We start from the raw sequence: 12,403 nt of genomic DNA, 5'->3' as shown, positions 1-12,403 counted from the left end.
AAGGCTTTAAATATCTAAAACAAGTTTCTCTGTTATTTACGTTTTATTAGAAAATTTTGTTTACATTTTGTATTGAGTAAAAAATAAGAAATCGTAGTTTTCCCACTACTTGTCTAATTTGATAGATAAATAGGGTTAAATTATGATAACCCCTAAGGTAAAGTCAAGTTACGAAAAAACCTCTCATTTTTGCTTAATTATAGTCACTCATCAACTATGAATCATCTCACACGATCATTTTTATGGTGTCAAATTCAACAGAATCTTCTAGATTCCATGGATTATCTAGTTTGTACTCGTTTTGTGCAAAATACAATTTTTGATGCACCACAATCTGATACACACAATCCAAAAAAACACATCTTCTGTTCATCTTGTTTCAAAATGTGGATACAAACTGAATAATATTCCATATAATTTAGAAGAATCCACTAAATTTGATACTGTAAAGATGACGTGTAAGAAGATTTAGAGTTGATGGGGGTGATCGTAATAACCCAAACATAAATTTTTTTTTCGTAATTTAACCTTTACCTCAACGGTGACCGTAATTTTGCTTAAACAAACGATTGTAATTACGAACTGCGATTTTTTTTTCTCCAATTCAAGACGAGTACAACTTTTGGGCCCATTAAGATGGCCCAATGTGTATACAACAAATATTGAAAATGGACCAAACCATTATATTTCATGGTGAGTAAAAGCCCAAAAATAATACAAAACGAAATTCAACATAGACCAGTTGACTCGCCGTCTTTGCACAAATATGGCATTCTCAGCGCCACCGTCTGCAGCCGGCGGCGTCCGGAACCCTAGCGGCCGTAAGCCACTTGGTTTGGTCCAAAATATAATAAAAAGGAAACACAGCTTCGCACAGTTCTTCGCGATGACCGGAATCCTGCTGCTGAGCTGCCGATCGCTCGGCCAGAAGTACCGCATGTACAACCTCTCGGAGGACGCCGCCGCACTGAGGGAAGATCAGGAAAACCTCACTTCCAGAATGAACAACATCAAACAGAGCCTCCTAGCTGAAGCCGCTCGCGAGCCGACCGGAGCTTTCGCCGCTAGACTTCGCCTCCTCTTCGGAGATGAAAGCAATTGAGGTGAAGATTGGATGGTGAATTCGTTCTTACCCCCACGTGCTGATCAGGTTTTGAATTTCTAGGGTTTCAAAATTGGATTTTGAATAAATTGATCTAGTGAACTGATTTGTTTTTATATGATGATGATTGAATGTTTTGTTCTAATCTGAGATTAATTTTGTGTAATGAGGTATTGGGGAATATGAAATTGGGGGCGATTATGCATATTGAATCGATGAAATTAGCTCTCCGGAACTTCTATATCTCGATAATAGGTATATGTAGTGTGTGTGTGTGTATATATATATGTATCTTGTTTTGTGAAGGAGAATACATATAACATTAACATAATGATATGCATATGAGAAGTTAGGAGTTTTCTCAATCTCTGAAAAATGTGTTCAATGCTTGATTTCATTGCGACGATTGTTTACCACTGTTTTCATCCTTCGATTTAAGGCGAAGAGAAACTGTAATCGGAGTGAAATACTTCACGTAAGAACGCCGTGTACAGCCTATTGTCCCTTGTATAAACGTGTAATTTTGTGGAAAAGAACAATTTTTTTGACTTAAAAACTTTTGAATGTGGTCTCACAAAATATGTACAATGGTGGTATACATGAATATAAACGAAGAAACTGGCTTACTGCATCTTTTATAGGTCATCTATGATTGTCCTAAGTCGAGACATGGAAATAATTTGTGAGATCACTATATATCGTTGGTTGCTTGGTAAATTTCCTGGAAAATGGTAATGTCACTGTATTCAGTATTCACTGGCTGGTTGTTATGTTATTATAGCCCGACAATGGATAAACGATTGCCCTATGTTTCTTGATGATTTATTTATTTCTATGTTCACTCTTTTTTTCCCGATTGAAGTGACTAAAGTATACGTGCCTGAATAAAAAGATTTGCAATTTCACTAAGACTGTAGGGAAAAGTTGAGTCTGAGTAGTTGTTGTGATGTTTTGAAAATTTGCATGGTACTTTAGGAATTGTGTTTGAATTTGGTTTAATTAGCAATGCAGTTGAGCTTGAACGGGCTTTTATCGGTCCAAACACAGATCGAGTTCGAGTAGTTTGATTTTTTATAGTATGAGTTTGATTTCGTAGCCAGCTTCATATCTTAAAGAATGAGCATATTGTTCAATTATGGTTTGTTATCTTTCTTGTTAAAGAATCGAGCGCGAGCACTTGAATCGAGTGACTGAGTAAAATTGATTTAACGTTGAACCATATTAAATTATTTCATACTAAAACCACCAGTTTGGTTCTCTATTGCTTTTGTTCGTCGCATTTCGTGTTTCATTTATGACATCGCCACGCAAACATGTATCGGTGAATGAAATACAATACGCGACACACCGAAATACAAGAAAATGATCTAGATTCAAGAGGAGTTAGATTGGAAAATAAAATAAAAATTATCCCTGAACATAGAAGCAATTTATTATTATGTGCTGGTGTGATCATGTGAAAATATGCCCACTGATTGCGATTGTTAATTAAGTGTGGGTCACACTACTAATCAATCTGAAATTGCTTCTACGACTTCCTACAAGCATCCTTAATTATTTGCTTATTCCTTTTTTCTGGTGTACTTTTTAGACCTTAATTATGTTCTATTGTCTGCAAACTATTCTTTATGGACACATCTCCATTATTAAATTTCTCTCTCTCCCTCAAACACACACTTATGACTGAATTCAATCTGATTTAATACTGCAATTTAGATGAAAATTGGAGGAGTAAACCATTTTTTAATCATAAATTTAAATGATGATTGACCAAATTTGTACCACTTTTAATAGGCAACTGCAATCACGGCACATGGATTGGGTTAATAGCAAAATAATTGATGGTGGAGTGGTCACTCTTGCCTTTGCCTAATCTTCACGTTTTGACAAATTCAAGTATTAGATGTCCCACCTCGATTTAAGATAAGGTAGCCTGTTGGTAAGTATTTTGCACCTCGATTTAAGACAAGGTAGCCTGTTGATAAGCATCTTGCACCTATGACCGTTAATTTTAGTTTCGAGACATCAAGAGATGAATTGATGAACCAGTATCTATCCTCCTCTTAAGAAAAATGTCCCACTCCGAACTAATTTACGAACAATCGTGACTAGTAAGTACTTCGGACCACTAGATCAATTAAATATCGTGCTAAATTGAAATGAATTTTAGACGCTCTATTTGGTAATTCAAAAATTATTGGAGTGAATTATTGGATGGTACGATGAATTTCATATACAAAGTTGTTCACATGAAATTATTTTTGAATTTTTTCCAATTTTTCACTATATATATATATATATATAAACTTAAAAAAAAAAAAAAAAAAAAAAAACTCCATTTCCAGATCTATTGATAGCACAAAATTCTTGAATATTCTAATGGGAAGGGTATATACTAGCTAGAGAAAAAAAAGATACTATTATTTACACACTAATATGAATAAACAGATGCATATACTAAGAATAGATTTCAATTATGTATTGTATTTGCTGTCATGTGAAATTTATCCTTATGTCATATTCTCAAATTCAAATGCAACCTAATGTATCACACCAATCAACATCTTGTGAATATATTCAACTATCTTTTTTAAGCTTCGTGATCAACCAACCTAATAGTGTACTATATATATTTGTTGTTTCATGGAATTCTTTTGAATTTTGTAACAAATATGAAATTGTTTTTGCAAGTTTTTTGGTTTTTTCATCATCATTCAAGAGATGAGCATCTTGTTTAATTATCATATCTTATGAACCCTAAATTAAATAATCCACTTAAGTTACTCAAATCGCATTTTGCTACTGACTACTTAAATATGGTTTCGTAGATCCTACAGTCGATAAAATATATTGAATGATTCTGCACCGTTTATCTACACATAATAACAGACATACTATTTATATATATTACGTAATAGTGATACTATGTAATAGTAGTTATATGTATGGATGTATAATGCAGAATCATTGGATACTTAAATCACAACTCACACTAAAAAAAAGTCAACAAGCTCCATCATAAATATTTTTCAACTATATGGAATAAACCACAAAAATTACATGTGAAAATTTATATATTAAATATTAATAAAATGATATTTATTGATGAGAGGTGGGAAGTGAGGTAAGTGGAGAGTGAGGTGAAGTAGGGCCCACCAAACGCGGTGGTAGAACATTAACGAAGCCCACATGCAGAGTCCGTGGGTGGCGTCAACAAATCCAAAATCCCCTAATTCATATTATTTTTCATAATAATATAATTAGCAATAATAATAATATTAAAAATCAAAATTATTGATAATTATACTCTTAATCCAAATATGAAATATTCCCACAAACCAAATTTCCAGAAAGAAACAAGACAAGTTGGTGTAGGAAGACCCACAGCCCCAATTTTGTACTAATGGGCCGACCACCGACACCACCACCTTTTTTTTTTTTTTTCTTTTTTAATTCTTTTTAATTTTGTCCACATGTCTTTAGTTTCTAGGTAAAATGATCGTCTAGGGGTAAAATAGTCAGAAATGATGTAAATAGACCATACTCAAAATTTATTTTTCGAAAATAAAAAGTGAATATAGATCCAAGAAAATTAGATTGGCATATATTATTCATTCAATTCCCTAATTTAGATATCACATTCAAAATTTCTTCTCGCTGATTTTGCTCTATAAATCTACGAAAATAACTATTCACCAAGCGCACATATACACATAAGTGCACGTAATATTATTACATGTAAATCAATGGTGCATGATCAGCCGATGCATTTCATAGGTGTAGCATCAAAAAAATTCAAAATAATAACTTATCACTCTATAATAATCATTTCACACACCATTCTTTTGAACTTTTTTTTCAAAATTAATTTTCCCACTTAAAACAATCCATCTAATTCAATATTATTCCAAATTATGCTGGAAAAAAAAAAGTGAAATCTCCCTCCTCCTTTCTCTCTCATGTTAGTCTTTTACAGCCATAAAGTATCTCAAAATCACTATTGACTTTCTTCCATCCTTTTTCTCTTTTCATTTTTATGTATATATATATATCACATATGTGTATGTATAGTAGGCACAGTGTGTAAAGGTAGCCACTTTAAATATGCCATAGCTACCCATCACTCATTTTACTCTTTAACACCATTCTAATAACCTTTCTTCTTCTTCTTCTTCTTCTTCTTCCCTCACTCTACTAAACTAGAAAATCAAAAAAAAAAAAAAAAAAAAAACACGTTTCTTTAATCTCTTCAAAAAATGGCGCTAAAGCAAATAGCGCTTCTGTTTGCCTGCTTCGCCATTGTTTCTGCAGAGAATCCCTACAGATTCTTCAATTGGAACATCACTTATGGCACCATTTATCCTCTTGGCGTACCCCAACAGGTTTTTTTTTCTTTCTCTCACTTCATTTCTTGTTAATATTATAAAAAAGATTCAATTTTTATTTAAAAAAAAGATAATTAATTTGATATTTGTTTGTTTGTATTAGGGTATTTTGATAAATGGGCAGTTTCCAGGGCCGGATATTTACTCTGTCACAAATGACAACATCATCGTCAATGTCTTTAACAGCTTAGATGAGCCTTTCCTCATTCACTGGTAATAAAGATTACATTTTTGATTTTTTGGTATTAGAAATATATTTTTCGGATTTAATATTAAATTTTGTAGTAATATTAGTCTGACACGATTCCCTTGACCCAGTCCCATAAAAAAAAATTTAATCTTTTCAAGAAAAAAATTCTCCTTCATTGGGATTAAAAAAAAATTACCACATTTATTTACTGTCTATTTAACACAAGGTGGCTGGAAAGGTGAAGAGTTCAATTATACATTAAATTTTCACCTATTTAAAAGAAATTTTGGTATGGTATAATAGGGCAAATTACAGTCATGCCCTTGAAGTACGTTCAAATTACGAAAATATCCTTTATATTTTGAAAATTACAACCACTCAACTATGTACTGTCTTACATGTCCACTGTTATTGTGTCTGAATGAGGGGTTTGTTCGTTAGATAATACATAATTAAGGGATTGTTTTGTAATTTGTGCTTACCTCAGGGGTGGTCGTAATTTACTCTAAATCATCGTTATAACATCACATTTAAGATGTAGAGCTCGTTTATCTAACATCATTTAATTCAAGAAGTTTATAGTCAAAGTAGATATGATTATTGATTTGAATTAATTTGGAGTTTTTGGCATGCATGATTAATATTCATGTGAGTTTATGCTACAGTGAACTCACTAGTGTGAAAAGAACCCACACATGGATTCTCAGACATTGTTAAAGAAGCCCACATGGGACTGTTACATCATTAGTTTGTCAAGAAGTAGCCCACCTTTTTCTTTTCTTTAAAAACAAAATAATTTGTGTTAAATTAAAAGATTTGATATTTTTTATTTTATTTAATCTTGATGGATTCATGAATTATATATATTTAAAAAAAAACAATTGAAAAAAAATGGCAGGAATGGGGTACAAAATAGAAGGAATTCATATGAAGATGGAGTGTACGGAACAACATGCCCAATTCCACCTGGCAAGAACTTCACATACATTCTCCAAATGAAGGATCAAATTGGAAGCTTCTTTTACTTCCCTACTTTGGCTTTCCACAAATCTGCTGGTGGTTTTGGGAGCATTAAGATCTTAAGCCGACCGTTAATCCCCGTCCCGTTCGACCCTCCGACCGATGATTTTTCACTCTTAATCGGAGATTGGTACAAGTCTAATCACACCGTAAGTATCTCCATTCTTGTATCTCTACACCTTGTTTTTATATATAAATAAATTCAATTAAGGTTAATTTGATAATGAAATTATCGAACACGTTCTTGATTTGTCGTCAAGACAAGGTAGCCCGGCAGTAAACACATTGTATTATTGTGTTGCTGCTGCAGCTAATTTAATTATTGGGTTGTTTTTTAATTTATTTATAACTATTTATTTGCAGTGTCGGTAACTTAATGGGCCCATTAATTAATTCAATAATAATAAGTACCAACCACTGTACTACTACCATGTCCGACTGTTTAGTTACTGTTTAATTAGAACTATTTATTTAATTTCAATTCCTAATCAATTAATATAATTATTTAATTATATTACATAATAGGCCTTGAAGAAAATTCTGGACAACGGCAAGAAATTACCTTTCCCAGATGGCATTCTCATCAACGGCCGTGGCCCAAACGTTACTTCATTCACTATTCAACAAGGTAATTTATTTATTTAATTTAATTATTCATTTTCTTCATTTAAATAACAAAAAAAAAACATTAAATAAATAAATAATTTTCTAATTATGTAAATAACAGGAAAAACATACCGACTGAGAATATGCAACGTTGGATTGCAAAACTCGCTGAATTTCCGAATCCAAGGGCACAAGATGAAAGTTGTGGAGGTGGAAGGGACCCACACAATGCAGATCAGTTATTCGTCGCTCGATATTCATCTTGGCCAGTGCATGTCGGTTCTTGTAACAGGCGATCAGCCCCCTCAGGACTACTACGTCGTCGTTTCCACCCGGTTCACCACTCCGGTTCTCACCACCACCGGTTTTCTACGTTACGCTAACTCGAATAAAAAGGCCTCCGGCCCACTACCTGGTGGGCCCACCACCCAAATTGACTGGTCCCTCAACCAGGCCCGCTCCATAAGGTCTCCCTATTTCTTTTTCCATTTTCTTAATTTTTTTTCATAATGTAGGGGTAAAATTGGAATAAAATTTTCGATTTCCGCCAATTTCAATTAAAAAAAAATCAATTTTGGAACAAATTTTTTTATTCCAATTTCTGATTTGTACCATCATATTTTTTTGGATTAGAAATTGTATGTCAATATATGAGATTCTGATTTTTTTAATTCTAATATCAATTTACGAAAATTCTAATTGGGTTTTTAAAAAATTACACTTATTAATAACAATATTATTTTTTTTATATTTCTTTTATTAATACCAATTTTACTGAATTTGAATTTTTCCAATTTTGGAACAACTCTTTCAATTCCAATTTCTGAAATTCCGATTTTCATTTTTTCAATTTTTTGGAACAAAATTGGATTTAATTTTTCACTTCCGAAAAAAAATCGTTTTTTTTCTTTTCTGAAAGTACGCTAATTCTGATTCGATGCGTCCGATTTCCGCAACTAACATAACACAATAGACTGATTATATTTTTTATTTAATTTGTATATTAGGACAAATCTTACAGCAAGTGGACCAAGGCCGAACCCACAAGGCTCATACCACTACGGCATGATACCCACAGTACGAACCATTCGGCTAGCCAGCTCAGCCGGTCAAGTCAACGGCAAACAAAGATATGCAATCAACAGTGTTTCTTTTGTTCCGGCTGACACCCCTTTAAAAGTCGCTGATTTTTTCCAAATAAGCGGAGTTTTTCGAGTGGGAAGTATATCGTACACCCCTAGCGGTGGAGGAATATTCCTCGATACTTCCGTTATGGGGGTCGATTACCGAACGTTCATCGAGATCGTTTTCGAAAACTCCGAAGATATCGTGCAGAGCTATCACCTCAGCGGCTACTCATTTTGGGTCGTCGGGTATAAATCTAAAACACTCGACTATATTATTATTAGACCACACACACACACACACACATATATATATATATATATATTCAACTTATAAAAGCCATGCATAAAACTACTCATGTTGTTAATGCATGTTTGTATCACATAACCCCCTAAATAGTGAGTTCTTAGGGGGGTAATTTGCTAAAAAAAGTTGAATCATGAAGGGTTTTTGCCAATAAAATAATAATATGGGAGTTTTTTAACAATTAGAAAAAATACAGGGGTGCCGAATACAATACTCATATATATGTTTACTAATGCGATGATATTTTACATCAGAATGGACGGAGGGCAATGGACTGAAGCTAGTCGGAACCAATACAATCTTCGTGATGCGGTCTCTCGGTCCACGGTTCAGGTAATTAATCAAGAAATATGTATATTTTTATTTTACTCTGCATTCTGCGATACTCGAAACATAATAAATATCTATATTAAGTTTAAAAAGAAATTGTGGGGGCAATGGCCCCCTGGCTCGACCGGTGGAGGAGAAGTGCTTATTGAATTTGATTTATAAAAATAAATTGACACGATTGAGAACTCAATTATTTTGTTTGTTTTTGTGATTTTTGTTAGGTGTATCCAAAATCGTGGAGCGCTATTTACATAGCGCTCGATAACGTGGGAATGTGGAACTTGAGATCGGAGTATTGGGCTAGACAGTACTTGGGGCAACAATTTTATCTTAGGGTTTACACCACGTCAACTTCGTTGAGAGACGAGTATCCGATTCCGAAGAACGCTCTTCTTTGTGGTAGGGCAAAAGGGAGACACACGAGGCCATTTTGAGCTATAATTATAGCCTAATTAACGAGGCTTATTACGCAATTACACGGCTGAGCCAACAAGGAAAACTTTCGGCTTTTCGATCAAAGTGGAGATTAGAGTTTCTTGGCTTAGAAGTTTGTTTTTCGATTGTCGTGGACGGTGGTGCTAAATCGGCACCTATGCAAATTTAGGAACATGTAATTCTAGTACTTTTCAATTTTTATTTATTTTTGGTTAATTAAGTTAATGAGTATGACCTTAGCTCAAGGTCTCACATTCTTTAGGTTTGAACTTGATGTTGTATCTTGTCTGATATTTATCGATTAAATTTTAAAGAATTATTATAGTATAATAATAAATGAGATGTTTTTATTTAATTTTTGGGTTCTAATGCTTAAGGGAATTTGATTTTGTAATTTGTTCGTTGTATTGTGTAATAGTTGGTTTCCACGGTCTTATATATACAACTAGGGGTGGAAATCGGACGGAACATATCGCAAGTGACTTTTTTCAGAAAATTTTCAATTTTTTTTTTAAAATTAAAAATGGGATCCAATTTCCATTCCAAAAAAATCGGAATCCAATAATCCATTCCGATTTCGAAAATTTAAGAAATTGCATTCGGAAAGTGCTGGTAATTTTAGACTTGGGGACTGATTTCAATCATTTTGGAAGGTAATCAAGGATAATTACCACAATTAACTTTATTATAAGAATATTCAAATGTAAATGAAAAAAATCCCCCTTGAGATATGACTTAATTATAAGAATATTTTTAAATCAAGATATGCAGCTGTTACAACGTGATTATTGTTTTCTTAAACAAAAAAGGAGATTCCATTAATTATAATAATTAATAAGATTAATGTGGTATCTCATTTCAAATACCAATTAAAAGAATATTCTTTAATTCTAGGCCTATAAATTGTAGAGCATATTGTTCTTGAAAAGTATCACTCTCCACTATTTCGATATAGAACAAACACTTTTGAATATTTTCATCTATTAGCCCAAAAAAAGTAATATCAAGAATATGGCAATGATGAAAATGTCATTTGTGGTTGGTTTGGTTCTATTATCTTTCGTCGCGGTCGGAAATTGCGACGAAGTTGATTGCGCAAAAGTTCCAATCGAGAATTTAGAACCGTGCAAGGCGTTTGTGTTGGGCCAATCGGACAAACCTAGCGGTGAATGCTGCAAAGGCGTGAAATCTTGGACAACTGTTTCTGAAGAGATTGTGTGCGAATGCTACAGAAAGGCACCGCAAAGATTGTCTTACAAACCCGATCAAATAAGAGCGACGCAACTTCCTTTCGTTTGTAAAGTCCCCGAGTTTTACAACTACATCGCTTGTCTTGTGTAAGTTATTTTCGTCTACATTTTCTTTTCTTTTTTTCTGTTGTTAGGATTTTTTTTTAATATATACATTTGGGTTATTATTTACCGTACGATATGGCATCTAATTGTTTTTCTTTTCCTTTTTGTTTTGTTTAATGCAGTGCTAATTAGATCGATTTGATTGCTGGAGGATGATCAAGGATCGATAAATGGACAAATAAGATGCAAATCGACGGCTCAGATTCAACAATAATGTTTTATTAGTTTTATCTCTACCTAAATAAACATGTAGTTTGAATCTTTAATGGAAGAGCGAAAATATTACACTACATTATTCGTGTTATTTTGTTATAAAAAAAAATTATTCGTGTTATTTGATTTTTAGTCTTGCATTCCTTTCATAATACACTCACAAAGGTAAATTTAGAGATTTAAAATCGGTAAAATCGAAACCGAAATTTCGGTACGCCAATATTTCATACCGGTAGGTGGCGAGCTGATCTCAAGACCGTTGGAAGACTAGGACTACGGATCTTCTTCACAAATAGTTATAAGAAATATGATATTCCACACGGCAATCATGCAACCATAATCAAATCTTGCACGAATTAAAAAGCTCTAGGATAGGACCTGCTTCCTTAGAAATTTTCTATATAAACAAATGTAAAAAACTCTGTTAGGTTCACGATTTTCAGAATCAATGATATATTTTTATACTATATTTTCAAACTTATTATTATTATTATTATTATTATTATTATTATTATTATTATTATTATTATTATTATTATTATTATTTCATTGAGTGACTTGGTTTGATTTTCAGCCCTAATATCTAGGGCTGGGACTTGGTTGGTTTTTATCCACCAATGATCCATTACCGACCATATTTTAGGCGGATAATCAATTTTTAACCGACCCATTGGATCGGGTCGAAAATTTCAACCAACCCATCTATAATGGGTCGGTTGGTGGATTCTAATATTATCAAAAGTTGGTTGACCGATAATTATCGGTTATCCAACTATACTATTAAAATTTTATTAAAAATATAAAATAAAGCCCCTGTTTTCTTAAGTGGTTATTAAACTATCAGAATAATTAGTATTTTAAATTTTAAAACAATCAACAAGGGAAAAAAAATTGACCTAAATATTCCACCAGTTTCTTTATGCCCAAACTTAAACAAAAGCCTACAAAATTCCACTAAATCTCTTGTGTATGTTTGAAATTACTTTGAATTTCCTAATTATATTTTTTCCTTAAATTGTTATTAATTATTTTGAACTGAAAATGATGATTGCACCGTAACATTACGCAAAATGTGGATATTTTTACTCCAAATTTTGAATTTTTTTTGAGTGAACTAGGTGCGGGTATAAACCATCAACCGACCCATTCCGGAACCAAATATTCGTTTGCCAACCATCAACCGACCCACAAAGGTTGGGTCGGCAACGGTTTTCAAATTTTAGCAAAAATGGTTTGACGGATGGGTCGGTTCTTAGGCTGGTAATCGATCGACCCAACCCAGTCCCAGCCCTACTAATATCGAACATTTATGGGACAAAATTTACCTGAAAAATGA

At 33.1% G+C, this 12,403-nt stretch overlaps 2 protein-coding genes across 2 annotated transcripts; both read left to right on the top strand.

The window, feature by feature from the left end:
- The first annotated feature begins 681 nt into the window (after positions 1–681).
- On the top strand, positions 682–1,337 carry LOC105950677 (uncharacterized). Its single transcript, XM_012974044.2, has one exon. The coding sequence runs from the start codon at positions 767–769 to the stop codon at positions 1,100–1,102; it is 336 nt and encodes a 111-aa protein (XP_012829498.1). The 5' UTR covers positions 682–766; the 3' UTR covers positions 1,103–1,337.
- Positions 1,338–4,934: 3,597 nt separating this feature from the next.
- Positions 4,935–9,854, top strand: LOC105950751 (L-ascorbate oxidase homolog). Its single transcript, XM_088815741.1, has 8 exons — positions 4,935–5,484; positions 5,591–5,700; positions 6,576–6,846; positions 7,223–7,325; positions 7,425–7,770; positions 8,311–8,676; positions 8,989–9,067; positions 9,286–9,854. Exons 1-8 carry the CDS (start codon positions 5,359–5,361, stop codon positions 9,496–9,498), a joined length of 1,614 nt encoding a protein of 537 aa, XP_088671867.1. The 5' UTR covers positions 4,935–5,358; the 3' UTR covers positions 9,499–9,854.
- Positions 9,855–12,403: the final 2,549 nt, after the last annotated feature.

The sequence above is a fragment of the Erythranthe guttata genome, chromosome 3, assembly GCF_056151865.1.
Source record: "Erythranthe guttata isolate IM_541 chromosome 3, IM_541, whole genome shotgun sequence".
Taxonomy (NCBI): domain Eukaryota; kingdom Viridiplantae; phylum Streptophyta; class Magnoliopsida; order Lamiales; family Phrymaceae; genus Erythranthe; species Erythranthe guttata.
This window is presented reverse-complemented; position numbering and strand designations above follow the sequence as displayed.